Raw genomic sequence first — 24,363 nt, forward strand, 5'->3', positions numbered from 1 at the left:
TTGCTGTCCTCAAGACTTCCTGTGTGAAGATGCAGGGCTCCATGGTGTCCTGCAGTCTAGGTCTTGGCCCAGAGCTCCAGGACTGGAAGGCGCTTGAGTTTTGTGTTTGGTGTTAGAAATCATGTCACCAGATGGACCTGGGAGGGCAGAATTAGATGCCAGGGATGGGAAGAGGCTGAGACAGCATCACTGGGCAACTACTGGAAGAGAAGGGCCTCTGTGGAGACTGAGATGCAGAAGGAATCCCTTGTATGGGCATTTTGAATGAGAGTTTGACGCTATCTCTTTGGAAAGGGAACATCTAGAAGGGGGAAGAGGAAGTGGGGAGCTGGGTAGGCTGTTGGAGGGACAGATTCCCAGTCGGAACCTGAGCTCCATCTTTCAGCACCTAACTTCTCAATTCCAGATGCTCTCCTTGGGGAGTTCTCTTGCTTTTTACTCTTGGCTCGGGCAGTCCGTGCTTAACGAGAGCCAGAGGGGTCCTCTCACCATGGGAAGAGCCGACGCGGCATGGAGGTGAAGGAAGTGGGTAGGAAAGGGTGGGCTTGGTTAGGGAGCTGATGTCAGGGGCCCTGTGATGTTAGTAAAATGTCTGAGTTCCTGATGGTTGAACTCAGAGGGGTAGCACCTGGGGGCAGAAATACATCTGAACCTTAGCCTCATCTCTGAACTTCTTGTGTCAGGAAACATGAGCTGGAAATCGCCCCAGAACAGACAGTCCTCTGCTGATCCTCTCTCTTCACTGCTTCCAGAAGCAGCAGGGTGTCTTGTTTATTTATTCGTCTTGGTGGGAACACCGTGTCTTGGAGTCCTAGACCGCTACCTCTAGCCTAAGGGTGCACACGTGCCCTGGTGTTTGTTGAGCTTCGGTGGATACAGACCTGCAGGGGAGCTTTGTTTAGCAGCCGGCAGTGCCCATGACTGAGGGGTAGGACGTGGGTCTCAGGACTGTCCTGGTTCCGTGCGATCTTGGTTCCCGGGGCCAGTCTTAGAGCCAGGTCATAAATAAGTTTGCTCTTTGGAAGTTTCTGGATCCTTGCCGATTTTCACTCATCTTTCTCTTCTTTTTACTACTCCCTTGGCTTCCCTTCTTCCTCCCTCTTGGTAGTGTTTTTCTTGTTAAAGTCTCTAGCAGTGGCTTGGAGGTGATTTTTGGTTCATTCGTTTATTTATTCCATATTGAGTGAGTACCTACTGTGTATTGGGCCCCGTGCTAGACCCAATTTACAAAGACGATAGCTCAGGATGTTACCCTTTTGCCTTGAACATCCATTAGCACCCTTCAAAGGCCCTTTACAAAGCCATCAAACTCTGAAAATAGCGTGGGGTGTGGAATTCAGTGAGAAGAGCCTTGGGATATGATATGGGCTAGGCTGCAGACACCTCAGAGTCTTAGACTAGCAATCCCGGGTCAGCCTCACCAAGGGGCAGTGACAGCAACAGACAATGATGGTGTTCCTTCGACCTGGAATCCTTTTCCATGTTGTTGTTTCCTCTGGTTGGTTGGTAACCTGGGACTAATTTAAACTTCCAGACCTCCAAGAGAAATTCTGCAGAGTTCTTCTGTTGGCTCTCTAGCCTTGGAAGTGTCTTCTGTTGGAAAATCCTTGACGTGGACCCAGGAGGTCCTCTTGTTTTCCTAGTCCGTAAATCATCCCAGCATTGCTTTGCAAGAGCAGTTGCTGAGACAGTGCAGCCACGCTCTGTTCGGTGCAGGTGGAGGACTGGCTGGGTTGGCGGCAGACTACTGCAAAGGTCTGCGCTGCCTGCGGACATGGTTACCTGTCATGCCCTCACGAGGGGGAATTTAGTTCCTCTTGCCCTGCCTTGCGTAGGCCTGCGGTGGGGCCAGGAGAAGGGGTGGGGCCAGGTCTGCGGTGGCAAAGGGACGTTCCCACTATTAGCAAAAGCAGGGGTCCTGCCTTCTCGGAGGTCTCCTTCCCCTCTCAAAGAGGCAAAGCTGGCCTTCTATCTGCCTCCTGCTGCTTCAAAAACCCACAGTTGGAGATCCAGGAATATTATTCTTTTCCATTTAAAGACATTCCATTTCATGTGTAATTAAACATGTGGTATCGCATTAATGTTTTCTTCTGAGCATTTTTTGGCAGCCTGAGACCCTGGGGTCTGGTGAGTGCAAAGAAAACACACACTTCTCAGAGAGCCGCCCTTCCTCTCCCCATTCCCTCTTCCTCCCCCTTTTCCTGCCAAGAATCTCCTTCCTCTTCTGCCTACAGTTGCTCTCAGGACTCACCTTGTAATTCAAGAGCCACCCAGGCTGTGGAGACCCTCTGTCCTTCTGTGGGGCGTTGGGGTCTTAGCTTTCTGACTTTTGGTGCCGTCCTCATCTCCAGAAAGCATCCTCACCGCCCACCAGGAGCTCAGGTGGTGGTGACCAAGGGCGGCAGGAGTGGGTGTTATTGGAAGAGCATCTCTGTCCTTATAGATGTGAAGTCAGTTAAAGAGGCGAGGGAGCAATGGCGGAAGGATGACTCGGCGGCAAAGTCCACCTGCACCAGAGTTTAGAGTCCAGTGGGTCACTTCTAACAGCTGGGTGATCTTGGGCAATTGCTTCATCACCTTGAACTTCAGCTTCATCTGTAGCACTTGGGGAGCAATGTGCTATGTTTAGGAGAGTTGTGAAGAAGAGACAAGGCATCTCGAGTGTTACTTAGCATGGTGCCCAGTTTTGGAATAAGTGCTCAGTCCATGGCATTTTTATTATTAATAAGGCCACAGGGGATGACAGTGAGCTAAAAGGGACAAGGGCAGAGTGAGATAGAGTCGACGGGGGAAGATCCGAGAGGCTTTAGCACAGAGCCTAAGAACTGGTTGTTATTATTGTTATTTTAGTCGCTAAGCCGTATCCGACTCTGCGACCCCTTTGACTGTAGCCCACCAGGCTCCTCTGTCCATGGGATTCCCCAGGCAAGAATACTGGAGTGGGTTGCCATTTCCTTCTTCAGAGGATCTTCCCAGCTCAGGGATCAAATCCACATCTCTTGCGTTGGCAGGCAGATTCTTTAGCACTGAGCAACCTAGGAAGCCCAGGAACCAATTAAGAACTCAGTAATACAATGGGCCAAGGAAGAAGGGAAGGCCGGGTGGTTAGAGAACCCATCAGGGCTCAGCTAAGAGAACTTCTGGGCAGCCCTTACGGGTGCTGCTTCTGTGTGCCCTAAGTGCCAGCCTTCAGGGAAGGACAATCTCTGCAGGGCATGCACACCTGGCTTCCCAGGACAGTAATTAACCAAAGCATCAAGTTGGCCAATGAATTTCTCTTAAGACATTTTGAGTCTGACCGAGGGAGCATGTGGCTTTGGGGAGCTGACTTTACTGTTGACATACAGCAGAGTCAGGATCTCATTATTTATAACTGCTGACCCTGGGAAATCTGGTTTTTCTGTATTGATCAATAGCAATCTTTAGTAGGTGGCTGTCGCTGCCTTTGATGTCTTTATTCCATTGTTTGACAAACCTCTTCCCGCAAACTATTTTGGGCTTGAAGGAAGAAGGGGTTGGACATCGTGGTGGCTTGTTCAGATAGGCTGCCAGTGACTCCCTGATCACTGTTGGCTCCTCCCCCCCACCCCCGTGCAAACTCATGCCATTTTATTTCAGAATATCACCACGCATCTCCAAGTTTCTTTCCAAGCCACTATTTTGTTCACAGGTAGATCGAGCTCTTTGTTAAAAGCAAAATCTTGCAGAAAGGAAGGAAAAGTTCTGTTGTGAAATGTCCTATAGGTTTCAGATATTTTCTATTATCTCTTTGACTTAAATTTTATTAAATTAGTTCCCTCAACAACTCTGCCAAGTAGATATTGAAGGTTCCTATTCCACATATGGGCTTTCCAGGTGGCACAGTGGTAAAGAACCTGCCTGCCAATGCAGGAGACGTAAGAGATGTGGGTTCAATCCCTGAGTCAGGAAGATCTCCTGGAGGAGGTCATGGCAACTCACACCAGTATTCTTGCCTGGAGAATCCCATGGACAGAGGAGCCTGGCGGGTTGCAGTCCATAGGGCTGCAAAGAGTTGGACAGGACTGAAGCGACTTAGGATGCATGCATAATGACATATATCTACCATTATTTTAAAAAAATATTTATTTATTTGACTGAGCAAGGTCTTAGCTGCAGCATGTGGGATCTTCGATCTTTGTTGTGGCATACGAGTCTTTCATTGTTGCAGCAAGTAGAATCTAGTTCCTTGACCAGGGATGGAATCCCGGGCCCTTGCATTGGGAGTGCAGAGTCTTATCCACTGAACCACTTGGAAGACCCCACAGGGTGAGGATTTCTGATGAACCAGCTGTCCTGTGGGAACAGGAGGCTATCTAGGTGGCTTGCTCTGTGGGAACCACTGGTGATTTTCCCAGAAAAAGGATTTAGGGAAGAGCCAGCCCAGAATGGCCAGGAACCCTTTCCATTTCCCCAAGACTGCTCCTCACTGTGTACCAGCTCCTTGCTCTCTTGGGCAGCCCCTCTGCGCTGGAGGCTGGGAGGTCTTCCCACGGTCTGGGATCTGCATCCCCCTCTCCCCTCCTCCCCTCCCTGGGTCCCCTCCTCCCCTGCCTGGGTCCTGCATCCTCCCCTCCCTGGGTCCTGCCTGCTCCCCTCCCTGGGTCCCCTCCTCCCCTCCCTGGGTCCCCTCCTTCCCTCCTGGGTCCTGCATCCTCCCCTCCCTGGGTTCCCTCCTCCCCTGCCTGGGTCCTGCATCCTCCCCTCCCTGGGTCCCCTCCTCCCCTCCTGGGTCCTGCATCCTCCCCTCCCTGGGTCCCCTCCTCCCCTGCCTGGGTCCTGCATCCTCCCCTCCCTGGGTCCCCTCCTCCCCTCCCTGGGTCCCCTCCTCCCCTGCCTGGGTCCTGCATCCTTCCCTCCCTGGGTCCTGCATCCTCCCCTCCCTGGGTCCCCTCCTCCCCTCCCTGGGTCCCCTCCTTCCCTCCTGGGTCCTGCATCCTCCCCTCCCTGGGTTCCCTCCTCCCCTGCCTGGGTCCTGCATCCTCCCCTCCCTGGGTCCCCTCCTCTCCCGGATCCTCCCCCTCCTGGGTCCTGCCTCCTCCCCTCCCTGGGTCCCCTCCTCCCCTGCCTGGGTCCTGCATCCTCCCCTCCCTGGGTCCCCTCCTCCCCTCCCTGGGTCCCCTCCTCCCCTGCCTGGGTCCTGCATCCTTCCCTCCTGGGTCCTGCATCCTCCCCTCCCTGGGTCCCCTCCTCCCCTCCCTGGGTCCCCTCCTTCCCTCCTGGGTCCTGCATCCTCCCCTCCCTGGGTTCCCTCCTCCCCTGCCTGGGTCCTGCATCCTCCCCTCCCTGGGTCCCCTCCTCCCCTCCCTGGGTCCCCTCCTCCCCTGCCTGGGTCCTGCATCCTCCCCTTGTGACCCAGACTCTGCTGGGCCAGCCAGCCAGGCAGTAAAAGGAGATTGATGCCCTCGCCTCCTAGGAAAATCCATCACTTTTTGGCATGTGGGTCAGATGGCTTCACCAGAGGCAGCTCTGAGCTGCGCAGTGTGAACTAAAAATAAACACACCAAAAAGGTCCCAATGGCCGTGTGGGTGTCTGAAATGGAAATGGCCCACTCCCGCCACTCCCTGGGGGCCCGCATAGCGCCCTTTCCTCCCACACTCATCCCCACCTATACCTTTCTCCTAGGGGCCTCTGGGGTGGGTGGGTGGAGGAGGGCTCCTACTCTTTTCCCTTGGGAAATGCTGCCTTCCATCCAGGAATGGACAGGGTAAGAGAAGTCGGGCTGGAGTAGAGGAAGGGGGAAGACGGAGGACTGAGCTTCTGGGGACCGACTGTCTCCACAAAGTGGAGAAGGACACAAGAAAGGCGGCTTCAGGTAACAGAAAGCACACAGAGTCAGGAGCCAGAGAAAGAAGAGCGAGTCCTTTGGCCATGTTTTAGCTCCGTCAGCTTGGGAAAGTTACCCACCAGCCTCCGTGTTCTCATCTGTGAAAGGGGTGCAATCACACCTACCTCAGTGTTATCGTGAGAACGGCATGTGGAGCAGATAACAGGACTGGTAACTGATGGAGAAGACTGGGAACTTCACCTACGTCTTCTTCCCCTTTGGGTTCGGAGAAAGAAGCTGCGCGGACAGAGGTCTGGGATCTCGAGTCTTGTTGGTACACAGGGTTCTCCACATGGAAGTGATTAGCTTTATGCGTTTGGCCCCAGTCCAGCCTCTCCATCGCCGAAGCTCCCACGTTATCTCATGGAGCTCTTATCCCCATGACTGGAGGGAGGTTCTCTCTTGGGGAAGGATTTACGGTGGAATGGAGTCTGTTTTGATTTTCTATTCCTTCTGCTACCCCTCCTCAGGTCTCCTCACTCCACCTGTGGACTAAGCTCAAGTATTGGTATCAAAATACTTGTCCCTGCAGATGACTAGAGTCCGGCAATGTTATTCTGAGCCACTGGGTGTTTCCACGTCTCTGAAAGAGATCCATTGGCAGACTGGGGGCAGATACGTTGGTTCATGGGTGGCTTCTGCTTTATGTTTGCAGAGGGCAGATGAGTTCCCAGTGTCACGGCCACTTGTCCTCTGCCACGTTCAAGGCCCACAGCCGTCAAGTCTGCGACCTCCTGAGGCTGGGGGTTGGCAGCTGCCTCAGGGCTCCTGTGTGTGCTAAGTCGCTTCAGTCATGTCCAACTCTTTGCGACCCACCAGAGAGAACTGTAGCCCACCAGGCCCCTCTGTCCATGAGATTTCCCAGGCAAGGATACTGGAGTAAGTAGCCATTCCCTCCTCCAGGGGATCCTCCTGACCCAGGGATCGAACTCAGTTCCCTTATGTCTCCTGCATTGGCAGGCGGGTTCTTTACCACTAGCACCACCTGGGAAGCCTGGGCCCTTAACTCCTGAGATTTGGAGGGAGCATCGAGAAAAGGCCCCCCTCTACGCTGCTGCCACAAGACTTGTCTGAATCTTCCAAGGCTTGTGATTCTTGCTGCCAAGGGAGGGAGAGGAGAAGGGTTCTGAGACATGCCTCAGGCTCAGCAGCTGGAAAACAGGGCCCTGCCCTCCACAGACATTCTCCCTTCTCATTCCAGACTCACTGTGGATGAGAGTCAGAAGCTGGGGAGGAGGGTGAGGAGCTGGTGAGAACACCCAAGCTCAAAGTTGGACTTAAGGACCCAGGAACATATTGGGTTGTCCAAATGGTTCTTTTGAGTTTTCTGTAATAACTTACAGAAAAATGCAACTGAACTTTTTGGCTAGCCCAATATATACTGTGGGCTTACCAGATGGTGCTAATGGTCAAGAACCCACGTGCAATTCAAGAAATGAAAGAGATACAAGTTGTATCCCTGTCTTGGGAAGATCCCCTGGAGAAGGAAATGGCAACCCCCTCCAGTATTCTCACCTGGGAAATCCCATGGACAGAGGAGCTTGGCGGGCTGTAGTCCATGGGATCACAAAGAGTCAGACACAAATGAAGTGACTTAACATGCACAAGAGCCCTGAGGCAGCTGCCAGCCCCCCGCTTGGCACGACTGAGTTCCTGATCACACAGTGTATACTGTAGTCCTGCCTTTGTAGAGGCATGTCCAGAAAGTAAGGAATCTAGAGAGTCGTGGTCTCCATTGTGAGGATGAGGGCTGGAAGCTCTGAGAGGGGGCTTGATGAGGCCACACAGGTAAGTCCAGGATTGCAGGCCTCCTCCTGGTCTTTGAGCAGTGATGCCTGACTCATATCTGGGGCGGTGGAACTTGTTGAGGCCAGTCTGTTAAGGTGAGCATCAGCCATCAGCTGGCTGAATCCTCGCCCCACTCACGTCAACCTATTCCGCTGGTTCTCAAAGAAGTGTCCCGGGCCAGCAGTACCAACATCACCTTGGGAATTTGTTAGAGAAGGCAAATTCTCAGGCCTCGGCCTGGGCCTCCTGAATAGGAATCTCCAGGAGAAGGGCTGAGTGATCAGTTTTCATAAGCCTTCTAGGCGATTTTATTTTCATCCTGTTGCAATGTTGTTGGAGGCTGGGGTTGGCGAGGGGCCTGGGGCCAAAGAGGGCTCTTCCTTAAAAGGCCTTGCCACTGTGACCTGTCCTGGTGTTCTGGATTGGAGCCCCATTTCAACCACCAGCTGGCAATTCCTGACTTGGCCTTCATTTTCCCTTCATCAGTAATGATGAAAACACTGAAACACACATGGTTTCAGAGGACTTGAAGGTTTACAAACTTTACACATAATAGCTCCTGTAGCAGGTAAGTGGAGCTTGGGTTATATGATACTCCTCACCCATTTTACAGATGAGGAAACTGAGACTCAAGATGTTTTGTGAGGCGGGCAAGTCCATAGTGGGAGAGAGCCAGGTCCTGACCCAGGTGCCCTTGACTTCCCCTTCCTGACTGATCTCTGTGGGTTCAGAGGTGCAGGCACGGCCTTAGGAAACTACCATCCTGTTATCCCTACCTCCACTCTTAGGCCCCACCAGGATGTTCATCTCTCGGGACCTGTGCGTTATCAGTAGTCACCTGGGAATGATTGTGCAGCAATGAGCAGATGGTCTCCCTGGAGAGGTCCTGACCTCTCATTTTCTCTCGGTGGGAGACCCTTAGCCTTCCCCTTCAAGGCCAAAATATCCTATTCCTCAGAGGCTGGGAAATAGCAGCAAAGGGTGTGAAAAGGGAACCGATTTTTAATTCCCTTTCTATAAAGATGCGGGCAAAGCCCTGCAGCATGTGGGATCTCCCCAGCCACCCCATGGCCCCGGAGCCTGCAGGGATGTCTTGCTGAGAGGAAAGAAAATGGTGTGTAAATGCTTCCTCCCACAGATCCCAGAGGGCAGGTCATCTGGGACACAGCAGGGCTACCAAGAATTCTGATAGGAAAAAAAAAAAAAGATCTGTGTAATCTGTTATAAAAGGAATTGCCCCCTCCCGCCCCCACCAAGCCAAACACTAACCCAGGCCCTGGGGGCCACATGCCTCTTGTCCTGTGCCCGCTTGCTCTGGGGGACAGTCTGCCCCGGTCCTCTGTCTTCAGCTTTCATTTTTTTGACGAGGTCATTTGAGACAACGCTCTTTCCTGGCTCTGTAATGCTCTTCATAAAGTGAATGCAGGTATTTAATGAGCTTCTGCCTGTTGAACGATGAATGGAAAGGTCGTGAGTAATCTCCGGCTCGCTCCTCCCGCCACCCCGTCATCAGCTCACTTCTTGTACGATTCCTTCGAAGCATTCTTTCCAAATAGGTGGGAGGGCTGAGGTCACAGCTTTGCTTCCTCCTGGCTGACAGACTTTAATTAGGTTGCTAAATTAGCCAAGATAGTAGCAGTCCTCTCTCTCTGCACAGACCCCGGATCTGGGGAGGTCTCTGGACTTATGTTCTTATTTCACTGGTTTCTTTTTTTTTTTTTTGTCTCTTAGAGGAGAGGGATTCTCACATAGAGGCTTCCCCCAGATAATTTTAACTTCCACTTTGTGGATTCTGTCGTGAACCAGACACTGTGCTATAGGAGAATTATAGACATTATAACAAGAGTCAGTGTGATGTGTCTGTGTGTGTGTGGGGGTGGGGTGGGGAGGGGTACCAAGACCCTGGGCTAAACTCTTCATATCTCAAATAATCTTCCCAAGAATTCGGGGAGGAAGGTATTGGTGTTCATTCATTTACAGGTGAGGACATAGAGGCTCTGAACTGAAATAACTTTCCCAAGCTCCGAAACCCACAGGGAGGAGGAACCAGGGTTTTGGTTTTGGGTCACCCAGGGCAGCTCATGGACCCACAGCACACAGACATCACCTGAGAGTTTATTAGAGATGCCGAGTCTCAGGCCCACTTGAGTCTGGATCTGTGCAATGCCCAGAGGACTCCGGTGCTCAGTACTTTCAGCTGGTTATGCCTGAATCCTGGGTATTAAAGACTACTGACTCAGGTTTCCTGGTTTCCAGCCGAGGCAGCTATGATTTAGAGAGCTTCAGGGCTAGTCAGCTAAAGCCGAGATTTCATTCTGGTTAAGACTCAAATCACTGTGTGTTGCCCATTGTTACAGCCGAGGTAAGATGCTGGAGCTCGTCTGGCCCCGCCGTGGCCTCCGAGGTGGAGCTCCCTGCCCTGGACCCCTGTGCCCCCCAGCCCCCTGAGCCCCCGAGGAGAGAACGAGCACCCGAGACTGACCTGGCTGCTCTCCTCTGTCCCCTCCCGCAGACGTGCAGCACATTAAAAGGAGGGACATCGTGCTCAAGAGAGAACTAGGCGAGGGAGCCTTTGGAAAGGTCTTCCTGGCCGAGTGCTACAACCTCAGCCCCACCAAGGACAAGATGCTCGTGGCTGTGAAGGTAACACTCAGAGGCACGTGGGACCCCGGAAAGAAGAGGGGTGTGGCTGTCGGCCATGGGGGTGGGAGAGAGAGGCTCGCTCCATTCTGGAAGGTGGTATCAATGAACGTTATCAGATGCAGTCAAGATGGTATAAACTGACGTAATCAGATGCGCTTGCTCCAAGGTCCATGAAGTTTCCTCTGGATCCTATGGCTTTGGAGGGAGGGCTGTGCCCGAGGTGCAGCTGGAGGGATAAGTGATGCCCATGATGGACCCTGGTTTTATTCTGGAGGCCCTGGGCTCACCCCTGTCCCCTGCTGACCCTCTTCCCTTCTCAGTGACTTTATAGGATGTCCTGTCCATGCCGAGAAAGTCATCTGATCATTTCTCCCGAGTAAAGTTGCATGAGGGGTGGGTCGCTCATGGAGGCCCCAAGAGCCACTGCTCACGGCAGCAAACATCACAGGGAATAGGAGGTGGGCTAGTGGAAGAGTCAGGTGCTGGGCCTTGGGAGGAGAGTGGGTGAGGTTGGAAGACATGCTTAGCTACCTCCTGGGATCCAGGTTCAGCCCCCAGGGGACAGCATGCCTGAGGGCTACTGTCTCCTGGCAGATGTTTACTTAGGTCTGTGAACCCCGGGGTTTTTGTGTTGCTGGGCCAGCTGTGCAGATTTGCAGCTGGAGCCGAATAGGCTGGGGCAGCAGGCAAAGCACTTTGCTCCTGCCAGGTACCCTCCCCCACCCTTGCTCCAGCTTCTGTCAGTCAATGTTGGACAAATCTTTGAACCCGACTGACACAGACAAGAATCAAGTAGCCTCGCTGAGGCTCCCGCGGGTCTGGGGAGCCCTGGTCTGGAGCATGGAGTGGGCTCTGCGGGGGTGGGTGCAGTGAGCAGGCCTTTGAAGCTGGAATGAATTCCGCTCCATGGACAGAGGACAGGTAGCCAAAAATACCCTCCCCACGAGGACTCTTGCCAGGGCCTCAAAAGGTCCCTCCTTAACACCGAGGGCTCTGACCAAGCCACTCTCTTGATGAAAGCTCAATGTTTCTGTGGCTTTGGGGATCTCTGTATTCATAATCTGGTGTGTCTGCAGAGTGTAAGTGCCCTCCGTAGATGCAGACAGTGCTGTGTGGGCCACAGGCACAGAATGGGAATCAGAGGCCTGGGTGGGCATCTAGCCATCACTGATTAGCAGTGTGACCTTGAGGTTTAACCTCTTTGAGCTTCAGTTTCCTTATCTGTATAATCAGTTCAGTTCAGTCGCTCAGTTGTGTCCGACTCTTTGCGACCCCTTGGACTGCAGCACGCCAGGCCTCCCTGTCCATCACCAACTCCCGGAGCTGCTCAAACTCATGTACATCGAGTCGGTGATACCAACCAACCATCTCCTCCTCTGTCGTCCCCTTCTCCTCCTGATTTCAGTCTTTCCCAGCATCAGGGTCTTTTCTAAAGAGTCAGCTCTTCGCATTAGGTGGCCAAAGTATCCGAGCTTCAGTTTCAGCATCAGTCCTTCCAATGAATATTCAGGATTGATTAACAGGATATATAATAGCTCTTCTTTACAATTTTAGTGATTAAATTATATAACATGAAAAATGTTTCGTATACTGCTTGGGATATAGTAAATGTTAGGAATGAGTCATTGCTATTTGTTTTTGTCAACATCATTATACTTTATTTTTAAGGTTTTTTATTCATTTTGTTGTTTAGTCTCTAGGTCAAATCTGACTGTTTCTCGATCCTATGGACTGTAGCCGTCTAGGCTCTGCTGTCCATGAGATTTTCCAGGCTAGAATGCTGGAGTGGGTTTCTGTTTCCTCCTCCAGGAGATCTTCCCAACCCAGGGATCGAACCCACATCTCTTGCATTGCAGGTGGATTCTTTAGCACTGAGCCACCAGGGAAGCCGTTTGTTCGCTTACTTATTTATTATTTATTTTTTGACCGTGTGGAAGGTGAGATTTTAGTTCCCTGACCAGGGATGGAACCTGAGCCTCCTGCAGTGAAAGTGCAGAGTTCTAACCACTGGACCAGGAAGGAAGTCCCAACATCATTATTCTTGATGTTCATAGTAGCCAGATGTGCTTAGACATGTGACATATGACCTGCCAAGCTTGCATTGACCATCTAGAATAGGGGTTGTTGAACTTCTTCTCTAAAAGCCAGATAGTAAAAGTTGTAGGCTTTGAGGACCATAGGCGCTTCCCCACAGCTACTCAATTCTGCCCATGTAGTGGGAAAGCAGCCTAAACCATCCATAAATAAATGGGGGTGGTGGCTGTCTTCCAATACGTTTTTTATTTTTTATAAGAGTGGATATTGCCTGTCGACCTCTGCTTTAGAAAATAAATAAGGAACTAGCATATTGTCCCATAAAAGGCTAATGCCTATTATTGCTGGCTCTCACGAATAAACTTGCTCAGTGTGTCTCCATAGACGTGGGGTGGTCAGAGGAGCAAGGGTGTCTTTAAACTGCTTGGACCAGGAGTGTGGATTTGTCCCTACACTTAGAATCTACCCTGCCCTAAAATTTTTAATTTATAGGATGACACTCCTCTACTGGGTGTTCCAGCATCCGTCTGGGGACTGGTGAATGAACTGAACAATTTTGCACTTTGATCAGGAAATGAAATGATGTCATCAACCCTGGGAAGCGTTTCCCACTGCGTGTTGTAGTGTTAAAGGGCAGTGCCCAGACTGGGTAATGCAGAAAATGTGTTTCTGTTTTCATCCTTTTAAAATGGTTTCCTTTCCTGCTTGGGTCTGGGAACCTTGAGGAGATGAATGTTTTGGGATTTTATGCCATTTGCCGCATGATGAAGCCACCCAGTGCCCAGCCCCTGAGAAGACGCTCATTTCCTCTGGAGAACAGCCAGGAAATGGTGCTTCCTGCTTCTCATCCTCTCTAGATTTTACTTCTTTCTTCAGACTCCTTCCCATGGAGTCTGTTCTCAGGTTGAGGTAGAGTAATTGTGGACTTCCAGAGAACACATCCCAGAATAACCCCAAATTAAGTTTTCCCACAATTGCGGTTTTTAAAGCAAGATTTTTTTTTTTTTTGCCCAGTAATTGCTATGGTGGAAACAAAGAACAGAAATCCTAGTCTCTGTTCTGAAGACTGTTGGGGAGACAGCAAGAGAATACCCATGAAAGAAACAGAGTGCAGAACAAAGCAGTGTGATTTGTATATATGTGTGGTGTAAGAGTGACATTAGAAGCATTTTAAATTTTTGATATTTTTAAATAGGTGGTGCCACCTTTAAATAGTTATTTGACAAGCAATAGACTTGCTCAAAAGAGTTTCCTCTGACAAATAGCTGATAAGAATATGAGAAAGGTGTCCAGCATTATTCATCATCAGAAAAATGCAAATTGAACCAGAACGAGATACCACGGTACGTGAAGCAGAATGGCTAAGTAGCAGTGACAAAACAAAGTGCTAACAAGGATATGGAGCATTTGCAAATTTCATACTCTGGTGAAAGTATAAAGTGGTCTAATTGTTTTCAGGAACAGTTTGGTATTTTAGAACATTAGCATCTGTGTGACTCAGCATTTGCACTCTAGGTCTAGACCTGACAGGTTATCTATCTATCCATACATATAACTTCCTAACTATGTGCCATAAAATTAAAAGACACTTACTCCTTGGAAGGAAAGTTATGACCAACCTAGACAGCATATTGAAAAGCAGAGACATTACTTTGTCAAAAAAGGTCCGTCTAGTCAAGGCTATGGTTTTTCCAGTGGTCATGTATGGATGTGAGAGTTTGGACTATAAAGAAAGCTGAGTGCCAAAGAACTGATGCTTTTGAACTGTGGTGTTGGAGAAGACTCTTGAGAGTCCCTTGGACTGCAAGGAGATCCAACCAGTCCATCCTAAAGGAGATCAGTCCTGGGTGTTCATTGGAAGGACTGATGTTGAAGCTGAAACTCCAATACTCTGGCCATTGATGTGAAAGACCCTGATGCGAAGAGCTGACTCATTTGAAAAGACCCTGATGCTGGGAAAGATTGAGGGCAGGAGGAGAAGGGGATGATAGAGGATGAGATGAGATGGTTGGATGGCTTCACCAACTCAATGGACATGGGTTTGGGTGGACTCTGGGAGTTGGTGATGGACAGGGAGGCCTGGAGTGCTGTGGTTCATGGGGTCGCAAAGAGTCAGACATGACTGAGCAACTGAACTGACTGACTGACTGACTGAACTATGTATCTATCATCTATATCTGTTAATCTGCCTCACCTGTATCTTCTATCTAATGTATGCATCTATCTAATCTATTTATCTAGTCTCTCTACCTACCTACCTATGTATATATCTATCATCTATATCTGTTGATTTCTCTATCTCACCTCTATCTATCTAATTGCCTATTATCTATGGAGAGATATGTTTAAGAATGTTCATAAGCATCCTTTATAATAGCTCAAAGCTGGAAACAACCCCAGTGTCCATCAGTAGCAGCACAGACAAATAAATGTGGTATAGTCTTTCAGTGGGAAACTCTTCAATAAGGAAAATGAATGAACTATAGCTACATGCAGCAACTTGGAAGAATCTCAAAAACAGTGTTGAAAGAAAAAAGACAGATACAGAAATATATTATATATGCATGGATACATGTGTGATTTGACTTATTTAAAATTAAAAAAAAAAGTACAACTAAGCTCTAGTGTCTAGGGATATGTGTAGCTCTTCACATGTAATAAAATGTGTTTCAGTATATTAATAAATTTTGAAATTGAAATATCTCCACTCTAATAAAAGAAAAAGGAAGTGGAAAGTAACAAAACCCTTAGACTGGAAAAGATGATGTGAAATGACTCTGAAGGTGTTGAGAAGTGTTGAGAACTTTGAATGTTCTGGCCATCTAGGAGATGGCTTCCCTCCTATCCAACTAACAGGACCACTGACACCCAGAGCTGGGAGTGAACATGCGACTTGATGTACATAGATGGGAGACTGGAAAAGCAAACGTCTTCAGATTTGGTGGTGGGGGGGTGGGGTTGGGGAAGAAGGAGCTAGGAAGGGGAAATTCCAGCTCTTCTCATTGCACTATGGATACTACAGGAAGGGTCTAGCCAGCCATCTGCCTGGCTTCAGGGACTCCTTGGCAGCCCTGTCTCCCTGAACCAACAGTTGGCAGCAACAAGGAACCCCTGCTCCCTCCCAGGCCCCTGGCTGGTGAGTGACCCATCATGAAGTTTCCCAGCTTTGAAGAAGATGCTGAGAGGCACACGAGAGTCTCTGAACTGATTTTCCTCCTCAAGATTCCTCTCCTGGCATCTCTGTCCCAGCTGTGTCAACCCCTTAGGACCTGGGCCACTTGCAGCTCTGGATTCCAGTTGCCAAAACAGACCCCTTGCCAATTACACAGGAACTTCAGGTTTAATCTGGGAGAGCTGGAAAGCCCATCATGAAGGTGGAGAAAGAACTGGCAGAAGAAGAGGTGTAGGAAAACTAAGAGAGACAGCAGTTGCCTTGTGCCCCATCTCCCAAATGTGTAACTCCTGTCTGCCCTGTGGCGTAGGGCGCCGGCCTTAGGGATGCTGGCTGGCACTGCTCAAGAGCTGAGAACGGAAATATCCAATGGCTGCCACTGGCGTCCGGACTGTGCGAGAGAATGATTTACAGAGATGGAGAGTGGCCATTTGGCTGGCCCCAAATTTGATCTACTTTTCCCTCTCATAAATCCAGGGTTCACATAAATCTTCGTATTCTCCCATCCCACCCATGCTGGGTTCCTTTTCTCCCCCTCTTCTTATGCTTCATGAAAATAAATAAAACACTGGCAGTCATCCTATACATACCCACACCCCAGCTCATGCAGCTCAGGGCCTGGGTCACGGAGAGAGGTTTCCTGTCACCACAACCCTCTGCCTTCTTCTGTACCAAAAAAGCTTTGCACACCTCTTTGTTCTGGTTGGATGTGAACCCAAGGCAACTGATGCCTTTAGTATCAGGTAGCTTTTCTGAGAAGGCAGCCAGAGGTGAAGCAGAAAGCACATGAGATAAGAGCTGGTAAAAATCAGCAATGGACCAGGGGCCCCCCCACTTCCCTCTGACCTTGGCCCGCCCTCTAAGCCTGGTATCCTTGTCAGACCCCTTCATTCTGCTGGCAGCCCACACTCTTCACCTTTCCCGACCCTCTCCTCTGCCCTTTCACAGCTTTTAATTTCTATGCCCTTCATTCCCCTGGGGACCTGCCCACTGACTTAATTGATCTGATAAATTAACTCAAGCAGGTGAACTGGACAGGAATGTATCCTGGCCTTCATGCTCAAGCTATTACATCTTGAATGATCTTTGGCAAATCACTTCCCTGTTATGGACCTCAGTTTTCTCACCCATAAAATGGGAAAGCTGTATGAAGTGACTTCCAATACTGTGGTCAACATTAGGATCATTTACTCCAACAGATTTTTGGTGAAAACTCCAAGTGTGGAAAAGAAGGAAAGGTGGTGCTTGTTGACTTTGGAAGGGGCCTTGATCGCTGGCTGAGAGACTATGGCCCTAGAGGCATTCCCATTGAACTTTGAGACATCAGTGAAGCCCAGCACCAAGAGATTACTGTGGTCTAGTTAAACTCTTAGCTTCCGTCATCTAAGATGTGTGAATGTGTGCTGATCCCCAAACAGGATGGAGAGTCAGTTTTTCCAACATCAGAAGTGAACAGGTGGAAACCAATGATGATATCTAGGGCCCTTTTAAAGCTGTGAGCCCATCATCTCTAATGTATGCTAATGACTGATGGAGGTTTGATGGGCCCCCTTGATACAATTTTCACACATTCACATTCCTGCAGCACTGTAAGCCAAGGCACCCCCGTGGATTTCAGCTAATGGGGGTTGCCGTGGCAAGAAAAAGATGTCTGGCTAGGGAGGCTTTTCAATAGTAGCATCATCGATGGAGGAACTTAGCCAGCCTAAATAACCAGAAAAGGCCATAAACTGGCAGAGGGAATGAAAACCAATCTCCTGTTAGATTCTCACTACCATGAAAATGACATGTGAAGTGCACACCCATTCCTTCATTGCCTCATGTCCTGTCTCTTGGGGTTACTAAACTTTGTCAGTTGAAGCAAGTGGATTTTTGGCTCCATTTGCCTTCTGACCTCATGGGGAGGGGAAGGAAGGCTGAAGGCATATGTGAACATACCTGCCCAGGCGGCTCCTCCTGCAGAAATGTCCCTCCCCTTCACAGTTCATTGTTCGCCATGGCCAACATGGCTGCACCCCCAGGGCAGTGCCCTATTCAAGGTCCCTTGGATGTGTTCTGGTCTCAGTCTTCCCTTCTGGTTTTAGAAAGTCCACATTCACTGAAAAACTTTTTTTTTTTTTACAGTCTTTATTGAGTTTGTTACCACATTGCTTCTATTTTATGTTTTGTTTTTTTTTGCCACGAGACATGTGGGATCCTAACTCCCTAACCAGGGATCAAACCCACGCCCCCTGCATTGGAAGTCGAAGTCTTAACCACAAACAGGACCACTAGGGAAGTCCCCGGGTAACCCTTTGGATCATTACTCTTCCATTTACCTTCCTGGGTCCCAGGGCAAGGGGCCTGGTCTAGTGCTTCCCCTGTATACCAGGTTTTCCAAAATGGGCCAAGGTGTGACATTTCCGTGGCCACCAGCTGCCCACCATCCCATCCTACCCTGGGACTTCCTGGGGTAGGCCAGGTGTGCCCCAGGCCCTAGTCCTGGCTGGGTCCAGGGGCCTTTGCCCATTGAATGCCATTCCCACGCTGTGGTCTCCCTTAACCCCCAATGCTTCCATCTACAAGGAGGATGCAAATGCCTTTATAGAAGCCAAGGTGTTCATGTGCATGCATGTGTGCTAAGTTGCTTCAGACGTGTCCGACTCTTTTGACCCCACGGACTATAGCCCACCAGGCTCCTCTGTCCATGGGATTCTCCAGGCAAGACTGCTGGACTGGGTTACCATGCTCTCCTCCAGGGGATCTTCCCCCCTCCCCCTCCAGGGATTGAACCCCCGTCTCTTATGTCTCCTGCATTGGCAGGAGGGTTCTTTACTGCTAGCACCACCTGGGAAGCCCCTTTGTTTCTCTATAAATATTCACTTCTTCACAATCTAAAATCAAGGAATAGAAAGAGTAAGGAAACTTAATTATGTTGTCAGCCTGATTTCGGATGGGCCGTGGGTATAGGCTAATTTGCAAAGTTAAAACAATTGGGGACAGTGGTTTCCCCACCGTTTCTTTTAATTGTGAGACCATTTCTTCAAGGAAATCTCAGGGATGGGGGTTGTCAGGTATCCCACCTCCCAGCTCCCTCCCTCCTCTGTCATTCACTTATCTCAGAGGAAGCCTGGGGCTTCCTAGCTGGTGGATGTGACATAGGTATCAGAAAGCTGGCTTCTGTTTCTGTAAGGTTCACAATGCTGAAGGAAGCAGGAGTCAGGCCTGGCCTTTGTGACTTAGCCTCGTGGTCTTTAAAGCTCAATTAAGATCTTACTTGCTCAGGATCAGCATTGTGTTTAGGATGGGCACCAGCTTTCTTCCCAGAAAGGAAATAGACAAGCGCCCGCCCTCTAGTTGCTAATAACCAATGCCCCATGTTGTTTCCAGGCCCTGAAGGATCCGACCCTGGCAGCCCGGAAGGATTTCCAGAGGGAAGCCGAGCTGCTCACCAACCTGCAGCATGAACACATCGTCAAGTTCTACGGGGTGTGCGGTGATGGGGACCCCCTCATCATGGTCTTTGAGTACATGAAGCATGGAGACCTGAACAAGTTCCTCAGGTACACCAGGACGGCCACCTCCTCCTGTCACCCCCACTGAACCCCTAGGGTTCTCTCTGGAGCCAGAAGTCCCCTTGCTCCTGCGAACACTTCAGTCTGGGGGTTAGAAATGAGAAGCAGCCTTTCATTCTTCTACATTACCTGCTGAGCAATTGGATGTGGGCCTTTGCCCCTGATTTCTAGGGAGGGAAGTTGAGGATGCTATGAAAAGCAACCTGCACTCTTCTTCCCGATTCTCAGGTAGACTGAGAAGAAGGGTGAGGTCTGGAATGGCTCCAAGGAGGGAGCCCAGAGGGACTGCCAGTGTGTAACTTCCAACTTTAAGATTCTAAAGGGCCAGTCTTTCCCCTGATGTTCTGAATAGCTTTCTGACTTTATGTCTTATGTTCTCACTTGCAAAGTGAGACTAGTTCCTACCACACCTCCTGAAAGCCTCCTTGTCAGAGATTTTTTGATGATAAAGAAGAAAGGACGAGGTTACAAACTCATGGGGAGACAGATGGTTGAAAAAAAGGGCAGATTTTCCCCCAGATAAATTTAGAACTGTGCTATCCAGTACAGTAGCCATATATGGATATTTAAATTTAAATCTACAATGACTAAATTTAAGTAAAATGTAAAAATTCCTCTGTCTCTCCAGCCACACTTCAAGTACTCAGTAGCCACATGTGACTAGTGGCTACCATATTGGACAGTGTGGTACAGAGCATTTCCATTAATAGAAAGTCCTGCTAGCTGGCACTGTTCTATAAGGATTGGATTTTTTTTGTAAAAAGGGTTTCCCCAAGCCTGGAGCAAGATCATCTGGATTTTGAGAGGCTCTTGATGGAGCTTCTAAGAGACTAGAACCCCAGTCAGAGTGCTGGATGGAGTTACAAGTGGGGGTTGGGAAGATGTGAAATTTACCTTCCCCAGAGAAGATAGCATCTCACCAATAGAGCAGAGTTAGCATTTCTCTGCCTGCCACACCTGCTGTCTCCAATTACTGCCCAGAAGTGGAGGGAGCAGGCACGTGTGAGAGTGAGATCCAGGGTCTCAGAAAACACATTGAACTCTCAGGCCCTGGATGCTTTTAGGGTGTGGTCTTTGCACAGCCAACTTTTGAGTTCTACTGCTGAGAATGAGATTTCCAGAGCTCATGTGTGGCTTATGGTAAACTCTAGCACACTCCCCTAAACCTGATGAGCATCTCCTTGAAGTGGGACATTCAAATGAGTGCTGTGCTTTGAAGAGGGAATGGAAAGGGTGGGTATCAGGTTTCTAAAACTGGCCCTAGAGGATTTGAAAGTTTCTATAGGATATTCTAAACCTCCTAAACTTGGTTTCACAGTGAAATTTACTCCCTTCCTGAAGAACTGAGTCCTTAGCATGAGACAGACTTGGGTTCATATCCTGGGTATGTCTTAGTGATGTAACCTAGAACAAATTTTTAACTCTTAAGTCTCTCCTGGAAAACAGGACTATTCATAACTGCTTCACATGTTTGTTGTTATGAGTATTCAATGACTATATTTGTATAAAGTCTGGACAAGTGTTCAGTCAATGGTAGCTATGATGAAAATTATTGCAATATTATTTTATCAGAACTGTGAACCATGATAGTTTCTAAAACAAACAGCATCTTTTCTCAGTACTTGAGATCTTCCTCTTCCTGTGCCTTCATTCCCCTGAAGTCAAGGGACATGATCCATTTTCCCATCAAACCCTCCGCATTGATTCAATGGTGCCTTCAGCCCTAAGCAGCCCCACCAGCAAGGCTAAAGAGAGGTCCTGAGTGGTGCTCTGTGCCCATCATGCCCACTCCATGGGAAGAGGAAGAGGAAGAAAAAGAGGGGAGAAGGTCCTTCTTGCTCTCGCATCTCCCATTTGGCGGGTTTTAGGGGCTCCAGTGCATTCATTCTTCCAGTAAACCGGAATGGAACTTGTCTGCTGGTCCATCTTCCTCGTGAGCTAATGCAGTTGCTCTCCTCTAGAGGCACAAGGGAGGCAGAGTCCACAGGAGATAATAAAATGAACGTGTTTATATTTAACGGTGCCTTTCAGTGGAAATTGGAGAAGCAGTAAAACAGGCCAAGGCTTCTCTGTACAGTGGGGCTCTTCGGCTCACAACTTCATAAATAAGGGCCTGGGCGTGGTTACGGCTCACTGGGCTTTCTGGAGAAAAGATGAACACTAAAAGTGACTGATATGACAGGGCAAGGTGTTTGGATAGCAAGTCTGGGCCATGATTTGGGATGCAGTGGGTGCTGTGGCTCCCCAGGTCTTTGCCTAGGGTCACAGGCTCTCTTCTTCCTGTCCTGCCACCCACAGAAGTTGCCCGGTCCCTGGCAGGTGAGTGGGGAGATTAGGAGTGTAGACTGGAGTAGGGCTACCCACAGTGTGGACTGTATCACTACTGGAAGCGTCATTACTGAGAGCTTGCAGGAAATGCGCCTGAAAGAGCTCTACCCAGCCAATCAGAGTCACAGGCGGCGGGGCTCAGGAATCTCTTTAACAAGCCCCCTGAATGCTTAAAGTTTAAAAGTCTCCTCCATAGTCACGTGGCACCCATGCAGCCACTGCGAGACTTTGGCCAGATGATGGACCTCAGTTTCCTTATCTCAAAATTGGGAGAGGGGGGAAGATTAAGGGAATTAATACATTACAGATACATAGAGCTGTGCATGGAACATAGTCAGGGTTATGTAAGTGTTAATTATCGTTTTATTAATTACTCTATAGTAGACTGAAGGAACTGGGAAGCCCCTGGATGGCAGTAAAATATTCAAAAGAGTATGTTCACCCCTTGATTCATTAAAGCGAATCTGCTGTCTTCTTAGTTGGGAATCTTAATTGTCATATTTCACCCTGATCAGGCTCACATAATGGAATTTGGGGTAGATAGAAACAGGCCACAAGGAGGCTGAGAAAAGAGATTTCATTCGTCTCTGTGGTGCATTTCAGAGATGAGGGAATCAAGAAGGCATTTCTCCTTGATCTGAACTCTCTCTGCTCCCTCCCTTCTCCTCCTACCCTCCCCCGCCACAGGGCCCATGGGCCAGATGCGATGATCCTTGTGGATGGGCAACCACGCCAGGCGAAAGGCGAGCTGGGGCTCTCCCAGATGCTCCACATTGCCAGTCAGATCGCCTCCGGCATGGTGTACCTGGCCTCCCAGCACTTTGTGCATCGCGACCTGGCCACCAGGAACTGCCTGGTTGGAGCCAACCTGCTGGTGAAGATCGGAGACTTCGGCATGTCCAGAGACGTCTACAGCACCGACTACTACAGGGTAAGGGGGCTTCTCCAGATGCAGCATCCATGGCCCAGCTAGCACCTCGCTCACATGTCTTTGTCGTTGTCCATTAACCCTGTTACTCTGGAGCACATGCATACACTCCTGTGCCCAGGTATACACTTGATGCTTATCCTTTGGCCACGCCTGCATCTCTACATACCTGTCAATTATTCTCTTGATAGCTTACTCATCCCTTCCACCTGGATAGGAATACTCGGCTATATCCTTACATTGCAATGACATATGCACTGTGTTCTTACGTCCATCAGTACTCATTCTTCATGTAAACAGATACCAATATATACATATATATACACATATATATGCATATATATATATCCCTCAATGCACACGTGGACAAGCTCAACTTGATGCTACATTTTAACATCTTTCAATGCAGTTCCCTACCCAGCCTCACCCACAGCACATTATTGTTCTTTAATATTATCTGGTGACCATATAGGCTTGTTTGCAAAGATAGATCTCAATGAGAAGGCAGAAACCAACATAAAGGATGAAAATGGTTAGTGTATTGCTGAGCAGAATTATCCAAATGGTATAGGAAAGATGAGTGAAGGAAGCAGATTCTTATTGCCAACTTTGGAGACAGTTGCAAATAGGCCTTAGGAGAAGCTGTTTGATGGTGAGAGGAGACATCACATTCAGCTTTACTTCTATACAGTTTTTTACTTTATATTAATAGGTATAAATATATACCTATTACTTAGCCCCCCCATTTTCCCCTTTAATATTTGAGAATCTTCTTCCCATGTATCATGGAGTGGTTCTGACAATGTTATTATTGCCAGGGAAAGGATGAGTGGGCATGAGTGGCATTTTTCCCGAAAGGAGAAATATGGGTGCAACCTGTATACAGAGATACAATAACTTCTGCATATTGATTAGAGAGTCAGATGCTTAAAATACATGGGGGATTTACTTTAGGGACTTTGAATGGATGAGGAGTTTGGATGGTATATAAGGAGAGGATGGTACAATATTTTAGAGGTCGAGAGACAAGGTAGCGATTTCCCTCATCTCCTTGGTACAGAATGAATGATCATATTGTGAATTAAAGGGCCCGGACAGGATAGTCTTTTTGGCCTGAGCACGGTGGGTCAGGAGGCTGGGAGTTTGGGACTGGCATCTGCAAATCAACTCTGTCTGGATGCTCATGATGGCTTTGCCTAAAAAACATTACCCAGACATTATAATGGATCATTCAAGACACTTTATCTTATTTCTTTTTAACTTTGAATTTTGTATTGAGGCATAACCAATGAACAATGTTGTCATAGTTTCAGGTGGACAGCAAAGGGACTCAGCCACACATTATACATGTACCCATTCTCCCCCAAACTCCCCTCCCATCCAGGCTGCAATGTAACATTGAGCAGAGTTCCCTATGCTAGACAGTAGGTCCTTGTTGGTTATCCATTTTAAATATAGCAATGAAGATGCTTTATTTTAGCCATAACCTAGAAAAAAATGGAATATTTGAGAAACTCCTTTTGTGCCTAAAAATTGACATGTTCATGGTATAACTGAAAGATGGCAGATGATATACAATCATGAGGATATAAAGCAAAGTAGATCAAATAGTAGGGAAGGTAGAATGTCAGCAGAAAGCTACCTTCTGCTGATAGAAGAAACCCTTCTTCTATCTAGCCACCTGCCCAGTCTTAGCATCCCTAGATTTGGAAAAAGAAGCATGATGTAGTGGTAGGCACAGACTGATGGGCAGGGCAGTGCTGCCAGGAAATATCAAAGTGGAGTCTTTCTTTAGCATCTAGACCAAGTTTTTCCAGTTGTTTCCAAGAGAAGCATTGGTATGGTTACCAAGGGACCATGGGTCATAGATTTCTTGAGTCTAGCTGGAGCTGGCACCATTTAATTGCCTCTGCACTCTGTGTAATGGGGTTTGCTGGCCTGTCTGGCTGAGCTCAGATTTATGTTGGTGTTGATAAAAGCTAGGGACGGATCATTGTTTTTCTGTGTGGGGCGGATGTTTGATTAGACCAATCTGGTCTCCGCTGGCTTTACCAGGATCTTGAGAAACAG

The 24,363-nt window shown here is 48.8% G+C and overlaps 1 protein-coding gene across 6 annotated transcripts in view; it reads left to right on the plus strand.

Annotated features, from left to right (window-relative positions):
* Positions 1–24,363, plus strand: part of NTRK3 (neurotrophic receptor tyrosine kinase 3) — a 418,664-nt gene that overhangs the window by 348,539 nt on the left and 45,762 nt on the right. For all 6 annotated transcript variants that reach the window (XM_043490362.1, XM_043490363.1, XM_043490359.1 and 3 more), the window contains 3 exons: positions 10,147–10,277; positions 18,853–19,025; positions 22,053–22,296. In XM_043490362.1, coding sequence (XP_043346297.1) covers positions 10,147–10,277; positions 18,853–19,025; positions 22,053–22,296 — 548 coding nt within the window. The remainder of the gene's footprint in view (positions 1–10,146; positions 10,278–18,852; positions 19,026–22,052; positions 22,297–24,363) is intronic.

Source organism: Cervus canadensis, chromosome 17 (assembly GCF_019320065.1).
Source record: "Cervus canadensis isolate Bull #8, Minnesota chromosome 17, ASM1932006v1, whole genome shotgun sequence".
Taxonomy (NCBI): Eukaryota; Metazoa; Chordata; class Mammalia; order Artiodactyla; family Cervidae; genus Cervus; species Cervus canadensis.